At 32.5% G+C, this 15,151-nt stretch overlaps 3 protein-coding genes across 6 annotated transcripts; all 3 read left to right on the top strand.

Annotated features, from left to right (window-relative positions):
* Nucleotides 1-456: 456 nt before the first annotated feature.
* LOC105787629 (NAP1-related protein 1) lies at nt 457-4,966 on the top strand. 4 transcript variants are annotated; one of them, XM_012614117.2, is made up of 11 exons: nt 461-791; nt 1,273-1,395; nt 1,499-1,549; nt 1,730-1,801; nt 1,953-2,063; nt 2,152-2,213; nt 2,707-2,767; nt 2,859-2,915; nt 3,018-3,053; nt 4,507-4,619; nt 4,758-4,966. In XM_012614117.2, the coding sequence occupies exons 1-10, from the start codon at nt 663-665 to the stop codon at nt 4,570-4,572; spliced, it is 768 nt and encodes a 255-aa protein (XP_012469571.1). In that variant the 5' UTR covers nt 461-662; the 3' UTR covers nt 4,573-4,619; nt 4,758-4,966. The 4 variants fall into 4 exon arrangements, with proteins under 4 accessions (XP_052489571.1, XP_052489570.1, XP_012469571.1 ...); XM_052633610.1 differs by lacking the exons at nt 4,507-4,619; nt 4,758-4,966 and adding an exon at nt 3,400-3,604 and having other exon boundaries at nt 459-791; XM_012614109.2 differs by having other exon boundaries at nt 4,507-4,966.
* Nucleotides 4,967-5,775: 809 nt separating this feature from the next.
* LOC105787621 (flavonol synthase/flavanone 3-hydroxylase) lies at nt 5,776-9,283 on the top strand. Its single transcript, XM_012614097.2, has 3 exons — nt 5,776-6,262; nt 6,664-6,985; nt 8,827-9,283. The coding sequence occupies exons 1-3, from the start codon at nt 5,910-5,912 to the stop codon at nt 9,094-9,096; spliced, it is 945 nt and encodes a 314-aa protein (XP_012469551.1). The 5' UTR covers nt 5,776-5,909; the 3' UTR covers nt 9,097-9,283.
* Nucleotides 9,284-12,736: 3,453 nt separating this feature from the next.
* On the top strand, nt 12,737-14,547 carry LOC105787611 (transcription factor TCP14). Its single transcript, XM_012614088.2, has one exon. The coding sequence runs from the start codon at nt 13,033-13,035 to the stop codon at nt 14,260-14,262; it is 1,230 nt and encodes a 409-aa protein (XP_012469542.1). The 5' UTR covers nt 12,737-13,032; the 3' UTR covers nt 14,263-14,547.
* The last annotated feature ends 604 nt before the right edge of the window (nt 14,548-15,151 follow it).

Below are 15,151 nucleotides of genomic sequence, written 5' to 3'. Positions count from 1 at the left end.
AAAAGTAAAATTAGTCTTTGTACATTAGATAAAAAAATAAACTGATAATTTTTGTTAAAAATTTTATCTTTTTTTATTATTAAAAAATAATTTGGTTGATAGAATGATTAGGAAGTTACACGTGGCACGTGTACCTCATTTGGGCGTACAATGACCAATTTTTGATAGTAGAAATGAATGTAATTCTTAACAAAAGTAACAACTTACTCATTGATCTAATGTATAAAGATTAATTTATCTATTTTTTAAATAAAGCGATAAAATATAATTCGACTCTTAATAAAAAAAACTTTTATAATACTTTTTCAAGAGTGAAGTAATTTATAGATTCCGATGCTAGTTCTGAAAAGGAATCTCCGAAAGTTCCGTTATTATCATGGTTTGTAATGACAATAATACCATACAATGTCCACCTTTCAGCTTTTTATTGGTCCATTTGCATATTCTCAAAAATATCCCAAACAGAGCAGATTGCAACTCCCAAAACCTTTGCATTTTGTCCTTACTCACTTTTCCCCGTCGTAGATATCTAAGAAAAAAAAAAGAAGAAGAAAATTTAGGGTTTTAGAGAGAATAGAAAACAAAGAGAAAGGAGCAAAACCGGGAAACCTGAATTTTTAGGGATTGTTTTTTTTTTTTAAATTTGGTGAGAGAAAGATAAGATGGTGGCGGACAAAGGAAAGAAGGTGAAATTAACAGAGAAAGGAGAAGAAGAGAACTCTGAACAAATCGATAAAGACCTCGTCCTTTCCATTGAAAAGCTTCAAGAGATCCAAGACGAGCTTGAGAAGGTTCATTTTATTTTTCTGTTTGCATTTTACGATAATTTATATACTATGCATATATATATTTTAAATTAGGGTTTATGAGAACTTCAAGAAAACTGCTTGTGGAATTTGATTTTTTTTTTAAATTTGGATTTCATTTTGATTTACTGGGATAAATTTAATTGAAAGTTGTTTGAAATGATTTAAGTATCAATATTGTTGTAATTTCTATCATTGGCAAATAAAATAAATGTTAAAATATTATTGTGTTACTCTTAGTTTCTGTATCTGATCGGATTTATATGTTGATTATTTGTTGTATACATCTGAATTCATTGTTGAAAGCTCAAGTCTTTTAATTGTTCTGTTCCTCTTGCTTCCTGAATCTTCTTTTTTGGGGGGTGGGTGATGGGGGTTGTAGGGGTCATTTTAGGTTATTGTGCCTTATTATGGAGAAGGTGATTTAATGTTGACGGATACGTTTGTTCCGTTTTGGTATAATTAGATTAATGAGGAGGCGAGTGAGGAAGTCTTGGAAGTGGAGCAGAAGTACAATGAGGTACGCAGACCAGTCTATGATACACGGAAAGACATCATTAAGAAGATCCCTGATTTCTGGTTAACAGCTGTAAGTGTTTCTATTTTTTCGTAATAATTTATTGGACCTTATCTTATTGCTTTCTCCATGTTTTAGAATCATGTTTAGATTCACAGGCCTTCTTGATGTGCAGTTCTTGAGTCATCCTGCTCTTGGTGATCTTTTGACTGAAGAGGATCAGGAGGTGTAAAGTCACTTCTCTCCTCAAGTGAAAACTTTCCTCCTGTTCATAGTTTACTTTGCAAAACTGATTTTTGGTTTATATTTTAAATGTAATTCTGGATGTTTTCCTGTTATGTAATTTTAGATGGAACTGTTGTCTTATTTCTTCGTCTACTTATTTTCAACTATTATTACCTGGTAGATATTCAAGCATATTACTTCACTTGAAGTGGAGGATTTTAAAGATCTGAAATCCGGGTACTCTATTACATTTGTAAGTTCTTTCATGTTCCTTTTCTTACCTTTTTTGTAGGAAACTGAAACTGCTCTTACTTTCTTGCACTCCGCTGGTTGGTAGTAGAATCATAATTCATCTCTAATCTGTCTTGATGGCTTGCTGATTGAATTTGATTATAATTTCTCAGAACTTCAATCCCAATCCGTATTTTGAAGATTCAAAGCTTACAAAGACCTTCACCTTCCATGACGAAGGAACTAAAATTACTGCCACCCAAATCAAGTGGAAAGAAGGCATGGTGAGGGCTTATCCTCTTTTGATGGCTATTCTTCTTATAGGTATCTGTTTCCCTCGTATATTATAAATTACTCTCCTCCAATGTTAAGGGCTTACCAAATGGAGTTAATCATGAGAAGAAAGGATACAAGCGGCAACTTGCTGAAGAAAGGTTTGTTGATCATACCTGTCAATTAATTTTCTGTCTTAGAACTTCATAACATAAAACTCAAGATTAGTTTATTTAATATCTTCAGGTTGTAAAATGTTGTAATTTTGGTACTATTTTCTCAATATTTATACTATATTCTTTTTGTATTCTAAACTAGCCTTTTATAGTAATATAATTCCTTTTACAAGTTATCTTCTGTTTTATTGAGCCAAGCAATGAGAGATTCAGTTTCCTTTTTAGTGTTCTATACATGTATTATGTGTTATTTAGTCCTGGTCTAGTTACTCTAGTAAAGCTTTGGTTACTGCAATATCTTGGCAAATATTTTATTGTGTACGTATAAATGCTTTGTATTTATACATACTTGTTAGGTTCTTTGAAGTTGCATTATAATCGCAAGTGTTAGGTTCTGTGTTGTATTGATTCTTTAATTCTCGGTCATGCTTCCAATTAGCTCTATATTATACTAAATTTGGTACATGTGTGAATGCAGTTTCTTTACCTGGTTTACTGATGCTCATCAGAAAGATGACATGGATGAAATTCATGATGAAGTAAATTCTCTCTGCATGCACTATCTATCTGTAGACTTCTACTTATTTTCTAACAGAGCTGATCTAAACTTTCACCTGATAAGCATTACAGGTAGCAGAGATTATCAAGGAGGATTTGTGGCCCAACCCACTCACTTATTTCAACAATGTAACTTCTTTATCTTCTGGCTTCTTCCCCTGATTTTGTTATATACCTGTTGTTTGATCAGTTTTGCTTCCTGTGCTAATTGTTTTTGTCAACTTGATGCAGGAGGCTGATGAAGAGGATTTTGATGGTGATGAAGAGGTAAAACCCTTTTTTGAAGTTTTTTGTTTCTGTGAAAAACTTAATACATGTATTTCATGTACCATTTTTACTAGGATTTTTTTTCTTTTCAGATAAAAATTGCATGGCTGTAGGTTTTAGTCTTTTTTTTAATATTTGTTTTGTTTGTTTTTCACCAATGATTGCGTACTATTTTTATCTAGATATGTTTGGGGGAACCGGGAACTATACTTACCAGTTTAAATGTGAGTTTATCAATGGAACTAGGTTTTGTTAATAACAAAAATCAGAATATTGACAAGAATGGTATCCTTTTCCTGCTAGTATATGGTGATCAGGATTTAATTACTCATCTCCTTTTGCTCAGGTGGTTATAAATTAAGCTGACAGGCGTCAACTATACTTGCAAGAGCCTGCTGTTTTATGTTGCTTGTTAGACTTGACTTGTATCTATTTAACTGGTTCTTCTAATAAGTATTTTACTTAGTTATTGAAAACGGTTTACTTTATTTTGTAAATTATGAATTCTCCTCTTTATAATGGCATTACATTAACCCACAGTATTCCAACTACTTTACGGTGTAGTGTATGCTATAATGGGCTGGTTTCTTTTGATAAAATTCTTGCATTGATTTTGCTAAAGTAATGTGGAATAAACCCATTGGATTATGTGAATATACTAGCATCCCAATGTTTGTCATATTAGTACTAGAGAAGTCATTGAATCAAGATAGAGGACCTAGATTCATTTTCCTACAACATGTTTTATGTTTTGGGCTTAGGATACATGAATGCATTAGAGACCAATATTGGTCAAGGGTTATCCTACTGACAGAAACCAGTGGGATTGTATATATGGATCTTGTCTTGTGTGCATACCATTTAGATTATGTCGGGTCAGCTTAGCTCTACGACTCTCTACTTGATTCAACATTTTTAAACCATACATTGGATGAAGAAGCAATTTGAGCTTGCAGTTGCCTGGTGTATGATAAATATAATTTGAGATAAGGTAATTGTTTGAAATTCATTTCATGTAGAGAAAGATTAGTTGTGAGTTGAATACTCATTAACCGAATTTAAGAGTCAGGTCACAGATTGAAGATGCTTATAGTTTGGTATATTGATTGATGAAGTCATTGATTTAGTGGTGGTATAAAAGAATGCGGGGGAAATGAGGTCTATATTACAACGATGGAAGTTTTGATTTCTGAAAGCATTAGATGCCTTTTCTCTTTATTCATGGTGAATACTTGCATCTAGGTCTTCTTTTGTTCCTATTTTCTGTGAATTTGTCTGACGGAACAATTTGCAGTCAAAATGCTAATGGCTAAATGAGCTATTCTATATTTAAAGACTAAAAATATCAGACTATCGAAATTTTGTAAGTTACATATACTCATCAGGTTGATGCAGTATGTTTAGATCATTTACAAGTACATTCCTAAAATCATTAATGTCTGTCTACTGACAGGGAAAAGATGATGACGAGGATGATGATGATGATGATGATGATGAAGATGACGATAATGATAACTAAATTCGCTGCTGGCCTTTTAATCATACTTGTTGCTTACCTTGCTTTAAGTAAGAACTTAGTGTAAAGTTGTCTCCTAGATGCTGTTGTTACGGGGAGGATAACCAAATTCAAGATAGCTTTCTTTGCTTTATAACAAGTTGGCATTGACTCATTTATCCTTGCCCATATCTTTTACCTTTTTTCAGGTTTTCCTCTCTGCGGGTGTCAAGAAATTTTCTGCATAATACTGGAGTTCTGGCCTTCATTTATAGTTTTGTTTAATTAGTGTGTAAAATGCAGAATAGATTATATTTGTTGCTATTGAGCTGACGTGTGAATTTATCAATGATTAATTTATGATATATTGGTAAAATGGAATTGACGTTTAATGCATATGGCTAATAGTTTTTCCCTAGTTATTGCATTTCTTTTTCAAGATCATTTTTCTTTAAACATGATTCTGAATCAATTTGATTAAACCAAGGGTGTTCTTTTCACCAACCATTTGCAGTTGCATGTTTTGATTTTTTTCGATTAAAGCCGTTTATTTAGTAAAAAGTAATCTAATTTTTATGTTCATCTAAGTTTGAGTTTGTAAATTTTAAAATGCGTTGCGACTTTAATCATTTAATCAAGCATCAAGATATTTGAATTTTACTTGGACAATTTTTTTGACTTATTCGTCAGCTTGTTTAATCCAAAACTCCACCAGTTGTTGAATAAAAAATCGGTTTTGAAAAAAAATTCAGATTGGTTGACTTTGTGAATTGATCCGGATTGATTGAATCGAGTTAAAAATTAATTGCTTTGATTTTTTAAATATTTTAATTTTTTTAATAATTTATTGAATTGAATCCTATGAATTGATTAAATTAGTGAATTGATGGTTTGATCGATTCGATTACTAGTTTAGTTCTGAAAATTTCAATTATGAATTTTTCAATTACTATACATCCACTTTCTCATGAGATTATTATTATTATTATTATTATTATTATTATTATTATACAGTGACAATATTATTATGTATAAAAAAGAGTTTGATCTTAGAAATTTTAAAGTCTTGGTGGTGTGAGTTTAGTATTATCAAAGGGGAGATAAAGAAAGAAAATTTCATAAATGGCAGTCTAGTTAATATTTTAACTATGTTTTCATGGCAGTCTGATTTTTGTAGTTCTGTAGTTGAGTAAATATTTGTGAGATAAAAAGAAAAAAGGTATCTTGCCAATCACACCAAGACACAGTTGAAAAGACAAAAGTAGGTGGTTGATTTTGGAGTTGCCAGAATGGTGTCTTTATATACAAAATGTCCTCCTGCCTGAGAGTGTCTCGATTCAAAACAGAACTTGGTTTTACTTATGGCAGAGCCCTTGATTCCCACTGTAGATCTCTCACCTTTCACCAAAAATGATGAAGATGGCAAGAAAAAGGCCATGGAAGTCATTACCAAGGCGTGTTCCGAGTATGGGTTCTTCCAAATTGTGAACCATGGTGTCCCCATAAACTTGCTGCAACGAGCCCTGGAGCTCTCCAAAGTTTTCTTCGAGTATCCTTCTGACGAGAAACTGAAAAGCAGTCCAGCCTCAAATGCACCACTTCCTGCTGGTTACAACACACAGCCCCAACAATCGCCTGACAAGAATGAGTATCTATTGATGTTTCCACCAGGATCTACCTTCAATGTTTTCCCTCAAAACCCACCTGATTTCAAGTATGTTTCTCTCTCTCTCTATATAATCATGGAGGTGGTGAGTTAAATTATATTTTATCCCTATACTTTAAAAATAAATAAATTAATCTATATAAATTATATCGGAGGTAGAAATTAGTCTCATTTTTATTGTTAAATATTAATATGACTAGCATAATAATTAAAGAGTTACACGTAATGTATCAATGTACTATGTGTATCTCATTTTGAAGTAAAGAGACCGATTTTTAACTGAAAAGATAGATGAAAATTTTAATAAAAATAATCAATTTACTCTTTGATCTAATGTCTAAGACTAATTTGTGTATTTTTTAAATAGCGGGGCAAAATACAATTCAAGTGTTGTTAGTACTGTTACCATAAACCTCGCCTTATTTGATTTGATTCGTTGGCTTTGGTAGACGTGTGTTGGAAGATGTTTTCTCCAAGTTGAGAGAAACAGGTCTACTTGTGGAGACGATTGTGAATCAGTGCTTGGGTCTCCCTCCTAATTTCCTCAAAGAATACAATCATGATCGGAGCTGGGATTTCATGGTAGCACTTCGTTACTTCCCAGCTACTGAATCTGAGAACAATGGACTAACAGAACATGAAGATTCAAATTGCATCAGCTTGGTGTTCCAGGACGAAGCAGGTGGTTTAGAAGTTCGTAAGGATGGGGAATGGATCCCTGTGATCCCTGCAAAAGGCACATTAGTGGTCAACATAAGCGATGTTATTCAGGTAATACAACATCACTTATTTTTCTTTGTTATAAAAGTTACTTAATATAAAAAAGTTCACATAGCCCATTAAATTATTAAGATATTTTATATTAAGAATTACACAGTACATCAGGCTGAATTACCATATATGTTGATTTTTAACCAAAGTTATCAGATTAGGTTGATTTTTTTCAAAATTTACCAGAATAGATGGATTTTGGAAAGAGAATATGAACATGTTTTTGTGAATTTTGTAGGAAAACGCTTCCAGCTTGATGTGTTTTCCTACTAAGTTAGCAAAGCGTGTTTAATTGGACGAAATTTCAGGTCCCAAAATTTCCCATTGTCAACACCCTGCAGAATTGTCCCTCACCCCAGAATTGGTCAGATATCCTAGGAATATTTTAAAAAATATGCACGTTTTTTTAGTATATTTCGTTGTTTTATGGGCGAGTAAAACCCGATTTGATTCGAAAAAATCGAAAAAAAATTGAATTTCAAATTATTCGAGTTTGAATCGAGTTAAATTTTACAATTTGAATAACAGATTGGTGTAAATACCTTTTTGGTCTCTGTTAATTTTGAAAATAAACAAATTGATCTCTCTTAACAAAAAAAAAAATCACACGAGTAATTCAAAATATTTATAAAAATTCCAAAATTTATATTTTCAACAAATATAAAAATATTAAAAAATCTTAAAAGAATATAAAAAATTAAAAAATCTAAAAAAAACACCCTAAAACTAAAACCCTAACAAAATCCTAAACTGATCGAGGAGAGAACATAGGACAAATGTGTCCAACTGGACGCGCTTTATTGACTAAGTAAGAAAGCGCGTCAAACTAGAAGCGTTTTCTTGCAAAATCCGCTAAAAACGTGTCCAACTTTTCACACACTTTCTTTAAAACCAGTCCATTCCGGTAAATTTTGAAAAATCCAATCTAATCTGATAAATTTAGTTAAAAATCAACATGTATGGGTAATTCACCCAGTACATCACGTTAAGTTCTGAAACTACAAAAAAGAATTGCATGTATACGTCAATTCTCTAACTCGCCATTAGGCTAATAGGGTGGCAGATTATGTTACCACAGCACACCCAACAACATACATACCTATTTTACTCACCTTTTCGAATTCGTTGATTTTCGAGGTGTGACAAGTTGTTTATTTTATTAAATTATGAGGTAGCTTACTATGGTTAATTGATGGTACACGAGATTTATTTACCGACAGTATATTAAATATTAACCGTAAAGTAATCATTTTAAAATTTAAAACATAATATTTATTAATTTGGTCTAACGATGAATTCCATCTTTCTACTTCATTGAAATTGTGAGATTAATCTCTTTATTAATCTAGTGTTTATACTTTACGAAGATTGAGAAATTCAATTATTAATAAATACATTAATTTGAAACGAACTACTTTATTAATTATTTACATATAAATGGTTGAATTATTAAGTTTCAATTTAAGAATTTAATTATGTTATTAAACTGGATTAACTTCTTTACTTTCATAAAGTAAACTTCTCTTATTTTACCTTTGTACATAGTAACCATCTTCCTCTTTTAAGAAAGGACTCTAGTTGCCAATGTTTTCTGAATTAGACTGGATCGGTTGTCAAAATGATTGAATCGAAAAAGGATAGAAGTACGGATTCGAAAAGACGAAAAACCCACAAATCAAATTTTATATATATATTTTAATTTTTAATAATTTATTTGATTTAAATTAGACCATCGAGAGACAGATGGTACCATTCCAAAAACATTGCCATTGTATACGAAATACATTACATTTCCTGAGAATTGATTGACTGTTTTGGTGATGGAAACGATTGTGGCAAAGGTATTGAGCAACAATAAATTCAAAAGCGCGACACACAGAGTGGTGAGGCCTAAAGGAAGAAGCAGATACTCTTTTGCTTTCTTCTATAACTTGCAGGGAGATAAATGGGTTGAACCATTGCCACACTTCACTAAAGACATCGGCGAGTCACCCAAATACAGAGGTTTTCAATACAGTGAGTACTTGCAGTTGAGGCTGAGGAACAAGACTCATCCTCCCACTACGCCTGAAGATGAAATCCGGATCACCCATTATAATATTACTTCTTAACTCGAATAATCCACTTTCATATCTGTATTTGTTTGCTTGAGGATGAAAAAAAATTAAGTTATTTTTATTTTAAATGTTTCGAGTTTTATATTATTTTAACTTGAGACGTTGATTGGGTTTGTATAACTATTCACTTTTGGTTATTTGGTTTGGTTCAATATATTTAGAATCCATCACTTTTTAGTTATTTAGGGTTAGTTTAGATGGACGATTCAGTACGGTGCAGTGCGGTACGTTTAATTTACTTTTTGTCTCACGCTACAGTATCACTACAATATTTAATCTCATCGATGTTTTTACACTAATCGTAGGTAAACGCACCACTCATCCAAACTAACCTTCAGTATAAATTTCCAAATCAACAATTCGCTTAAAATGTTGAGTTTTTATATAAAATCATTTGAATTATATAAATTGATTGTTTATTATTCTTTTTATTGAATATATTTTAATTTAATATTTTATTCGTCAATTTTAGTATAATCAAATTTTATTTTGTAAACCAAATAACTAAATAGCTTACTGAACGTTAAGTTTCAAGCACACATATGTCATCAATTACCAAACCAACCAAAATACCATTAAAGATTTACATCAATACACATATTTCATAATTCAAAAGGCACAGAACATGATCAATCGACAGCTCATATCTGATGATCTACAAAAAAGAAAAAACAAATAGAGTAAGCTTAAATAAAGCTTAGTAAGTTCAGATTAAACTTAAAATTTAACTTACCGTAATTGTTGTAACTAAAACATTCTGCAATTAATTATATAAACAAGGTCATGAGTTCATTTATTTCCTATACACACTATAAATCTCACAAGGTTGGTGAGTTCACATATCTGAAACATATATATTTATCATGTCATAAACATTACAAATAAACACATTTAAAACTCAATTCAACCATCACCTATTCATTTAACAACTCATATTTCATTTCAAATATCTATATCCAATGTTCCATTTCATATATCTATTTCCATATAACCGAGTCATATAACCATTTCATATATCATTTTTCATATAACCGAGTCATATAACCATTTCATATATCATTTTTCATATATTATTTTTTTCACCTGATGAACCAAATGGAACAATGCCGGATATGTGGGAACGATGCTCACACAAGTTGTAAAATGGGTTTGCTCACACGAGCTGTGGGTCTAGATGTTAGGCTAAGAATCCGCCACAAATACAGGACATCCAAGACTAGCACCTGAAACGATAAATAACTCTAATGACATGTCATTTGTATCCTAAACATTCACGAGGTTCATACGGGCCGTGATTCACATTCATATCATATAATTACTTAAGCATTTCTTTGTCCCATGAATTCAACTGTATAATTTATCCATTTTCAATCATGACCCTCAATTGTAATTTCGTTTCAATTTGATATGTTTTCATAACTTAATACTTACTATGCAAGCAAATTTAAATACAATATACTTAGATATTTATTAATTCGCAAAACATCAACTAAATCAATTCATTCATTACACGAACTTACCTAATCCAAAAATGACAACGATCACAACATCGATGATTACCCCGCTAACTTTCCTTTCATGCGATTATTGTCTGGTTGATTCGTTTCTTAATCTAAATATTATAATTTAATTCAATTATCCAATTCAAATACTTTTAAAGAAAAAAAATCATGTAATTAACCCTTTGATCAACATTTTATACTTTTACCCTAAATTTTACCTTTTATTCAATTTAGTCTCTAAACCCGAAACTTTCAAATTTATCACAATTAAACCAACTCCATGCTAGCCAAAATTTTCCTATGCAATTTCATCCCATATTTATTAAAATATCACAAGAATTTCATGCCAAATTTATTATTTTATCGATTTAGTCCTTAAACTTAAAACTAACCAAAACCACTTTACAAAATAGTCCTATTTAACTAGCAAGCTTAATAATCTATCATCAAACTTAAAAAATTACAATTTCATCAATGACATAAATCAAAACATTTAAAATCTTACGAATTAGTCCCTAGCTTAGCTAAATTAAGTTACAACGATCTCAAAAACATAAAATTACTAAAAATGAATAAGAAATACTTACCATGCAATTAAATTTGCCAAGGCCGAAGCTTTGGTTCTAAAATAATGGTGGTTTCGGTGTTAACTCAAAAAATGAAAAAGATGATGAAATTAAAATGACTTTTGCTTTTGTTTTATTATAAAATATGTTTTACTTTTAATTAAATAAATTTTTAACATATAAAATACTTAAAAACAGCCCACTAATCGTCCAAGCTACTTTAACATGGTCTAATTGTAACATAAGGTCTTCCACCATGATTTTATGGCTATTAAGCATGAATAAACTAATAGCGATTAACTTTTATAACTTTTACAATTTAATCCTTTTACTAAATTAATTATTTAAACATTAAAATTTTTGGACCAAATTTCAATATACCTATATTGTAACTCCATAAATATTTAATAAAATATTTATAGGCTCGGTTTACAGAAACGAAGTCTAAATATCTCATTTTCTAAAATCCCATGACTTTAAGGACAAACCTTAACTATTCGCCCAATTAACAAAATTTATCAAATCAAAATTTAATATAATATTATGTTTTATTCATAATAATATTTACAGACTCACTTGTCGAATTTATGATCTCGAAATCACTATTTTCGACATCACTAACAACAAGTTGTTACATATGCAAGTTGCTTGATGTATGCGTTAACGAAGCATTTAAGTAAGCTTCATTTATTTTGATTGCATTGAATGACAAGTGCTTATAAATAAAACTCTTGTGTGAGTGAAAATAAGATGCAAGAAAATTCTCTATTAATTTTATCTTATGTTTGCTTATTTGAGAATCTTATGACACACTAATATATTAATGAAATAATTATTTTTTAAAATGAAAATATTATGATCAAGTTGTAAGTAAAATAATAATAAATTCATTTATCTTTTATCACATATTTTTAAAGTTGATAGGTTTTTTTAAAAAAGTAAGTAATATAATTTATATTAAAACACAAACTATAAAAGCTAGACATATTTTTGTCAATTCCTAACTATATTTCATAAGGAAAATTATATATTTATCAAGTGTCTCATATATTATATATATATTTACTTTCAAGTCAACCCTATTTTCCTTTTAAATAATAAGATATAAATTATAATTAATAAAATTGTTAATATCTATTCACGTCTTCAAATTTAAATTTGAATCTATGTCCACTTAGACTAGAATCATGGTGGAATTGTGGCTATTTTTAAAAATATGTTGGTTTTTACAGGTTGAGTTTGACGGTGAATTTGATGGGAAGTAGGAAGGAAGGGAGTTGGAGTGGCAGTAAAATGAAATAATGAGATGGGTCCAAAGCAATCGACTCGCAGAGAAAAGAAATATATATTTTCTAAAAAAATTGACTTGGAAAGGGGTCCCACCTTGGCCACCACTGTCTTTATGGATTGAATGCTAAAAAAGAGCACCTCACGTGGAGTCTGAACCAAAGGGGCTGTCCTGTCCAACCACTGATCCAAAGATATTAAAACAAAATTCCAAGTAGAATTCACAGCTCCTATCCTAGTTAATCATATTTTATTAAAAACATATTGCTTTTTAAGCCATATCATTTCCACTCATTATCTTTGTTGCTTAAAGCTTGCCCTCTTCCCTTATCCTTTCTCTCTTTATCTGCGTCAAAACACATGAATTCTCTACAGGAATTTTCCAGGCTAAGCTTTTGATGGGAAAGCAAATACAAATAAAACCCAAATTAATTCACAACACTCCCTCCCTATCATCCCCTCTACATCATTTTTACTCTTTTTCAAAAAACACAAAGATCCAAAGACCCACCAAACGAATAAATTACTAGATTTTCCGATCCATTAGAGAAACGACCTATTACTTTCATGATATCATGGAAGGAGGAGGAAGTGATGATCATCAACTCCACCACCACCACCAACACCGCCCTACTTTCCCATTCCAATTACTTGAGAAGAAACAAGATGATAACCAGCCTTGTTCTTCCTCTTCTTCCCCTCCTTTCCCTTCCCTTCTCCCACCTTCTTCCTCTTCTTCACCCTCTGCTGATCAACCCAACACGAGTCGTTCCATTTCAAGCCTCCAAATCTCGCCGGAACCTTGTAAAAAACCACCCCCTAAACGTACTTCAACCAAAGATCGACATACCAAGGTCGATGGACGTGGCCGTAGGATCCGAATGCCAGCTCTTTGTGCAGCCAGGGTTTTTCAACTTACTCGTGAATTAGGCCATAAATCTGATGGTGAAACCATTGAATGGCTACTCCAACAAGCTGAACCTGCTGTGGTCGCCGCCACTGGTACTGGAACCATCCCAGCAAACTTCACTTCCCTCAACATCTCCCTCCGAAGTTCAGGCTCAACCATGTCGGTTCCCTCTCAGTTACGATCCTCAGGTTTCAACTCCAACTTCTCTATGCAACAACGTAGAAGTCTGTTCCCAGGAATTGGATTAGAAACAACCCCGACATTCCTTAACTTCCAATCAAGCAGTAACTTGAATTCCATGTTCCAAGCTAAGCAAGAGTTGCGTGATCATAATAGTTCTTCGTTGGAAATATCAGCAAATGAAGAAAATAGTCTAGGAAGGAAGAGAAGACCCGAGCAAGATTTATCTTCACAACATCAAATGGGGAGTTACTTGTTGCAGTCAAGCACCGGCGTGATTCCAGCAGCAACTCACGGTCAGATTCCGGCTAATTTTTGGATGGTAACTAATTCTAATAATCAAGTAATTAGCGGCGACCCTATATGGACGTTTCCTTCCGTGAATAGCAGTGCTTTGTATAGGGGCACTATGTCTAGTGGATTGCATTTCATGAATTTTCCAGCTCCGATGGCGTTATTACCAGGCCAACAATTGGGTTCGAGCGGTGTTACCAGTGGCGCTGCTGGTGGTGGTGGTGGAGGAGGAAGTACTGGCATAAGTGCTGAAGGACATTTAAATATATTAGCTGGATTGAATCCCTATCGGCAAGTATCCGAATCACAAGCGAGCGGGCCTCATTCAAACAACGACGGCGGAGGAGGAGGAGGTGCAGGTGGTGGTGGAAGCGCCGGAGGCGGCGATAACCGACATGATGCAACTAGTCATCAGTCGTAGAGTTGATCAAATACCACCATGCATCGATCATCTCTTTGCTTGTTTCGATCAGTTGTGTAGTTCGATGTGTAACACACGTGAGGTTTGATTGTTCTTTCAAATAACAAAAAAGAAAAAAAAATACAATTTGGTTTTCATTACTGCCAAAAAAGGTTGAAAATTTACTTTTCTTGGTGTGATTAATATGAGGTTCTTTCTAGGTTTCGGGAGAGATAGAAGACACCATTTTTAACATTGGTGCCGTCCGTTTTGGCTGAAAAAAGTCTCCATTTTTTGGGTTTTTTATATTTATTTTTGTTACACCATTAATTTCATTTCAGCATTTTTGTTTGTGCAAATAATTCTTGGAAGAGGCCAAAAATGCATTCCTTAGGTTTTTTTTCTCTCAAGAACGATAAATTAAGTTTTGAAGACTAGTTAATGCATAAACAAGTCATATTAAACGTTATCCCGACTCCATCAGTGGACAATATTTCTTCAAGTTCTTTTGGAGGGTTGTCGAGGAATTTAATGCCTAGATCATCAAAAAGATCCTTTTTAGAGAGGCAGTCGGCAACCCTATTGATTTCATAATAATCATATCGGATTTGGATTTTCCGTTGCCTAACTAAAAAATCTTTAATGTTCCTGCCAATATTGAAGTCCTTTCTATTAGGAAGATCTTATGTCAAAATGCGAGCCACCATGATATTGTCCACTTCGACTAGCACCTTCCCCTAAGTTCTGCTTGGACTACAGAGCAAGTACCAATACAACGAGCAAAGCCCGCCATCCATTCGTCATTGTGATCTCTAAGTAGGCGACTAGCTGCAGCGATATTCTTCAAAGACGAGACTGCACCATCTGTATTGAGTTTGGTTCATCCCAAAGGTAGTTTAGTCCATGGTAT

The sequence above is a fragment of the Gossypium raimondii genome, chromosome 7 (genome assembly GCF_025698545.1).
Source record: "Gossypium raimondii isolate GPD5lz chromosome 7, ASM2569854v1, whole genome shotgun sequence".
Classification (NCBI taxonomy): Eukaryota; Viridiplantae; Streptophyta; class Magnoliopsida; order Malvales; family Malvaceae; genus Gossypium; species Gossypium raimondii.
Note: the sequence above shows the minus strand (reverse complement) of the source record. Positions and strands in the feature narration are given on the sequence as shown.

Excerpts from the sequence above, each read along its gene's own strand:
- LOC105787629 (XM_012614117.2), top strand. The coding sequence starts at position 663 with ATGGTGGCGGACAAAGGAAAGAAGGTGAAATTAACAGAGAAAGGAGAA. Across the intron at positions 1,396-1,498 it reads CTGATTTCTGGTTAACAGCT|TTCTTGAGTCATCCTGCTCT; the intron begins GTAAGTGTTTCT and ends CTTGATGTGCAG. Across the intron at positions 3,054-4,506 it reads ATTTTGATGGTGATGAAGAG|GGAAAAGATGATGACGAGGA; the intron begins GTAAAACCCTTT and ends GTCTACTGACAG.
- LOC105787621 (XM_012614097.2), top strand. The coding sequence starts at position 5,910 with ATGGCAGAGCCCTTGATTCCCACTGTAGATCTCTCACCTTTCACCAAA. Across the intron at positions 6,263-6,663 it reads CAAAACCCACCTGATTTCAA|ACGTGTGTTGGAAGATGTTT; the intron begins GTATGTTTCTCT and ends TGGCTTTGGTAG. Across the intron at positions 6,986-8,826 it reads ACATAAGCGATGTTATTCAG|GTATTGAGCAACAATAAATT; the intron begins GTAATACAACAT and ends ATTGTGGCAAAG.
- LOC105787611 (XM_012614088.2), top strand. The coding sequence starts at position 13,033 with ATGGAAGGAGGAGGAAGTGATGATCATCAACTCCACCACCACCACCAA.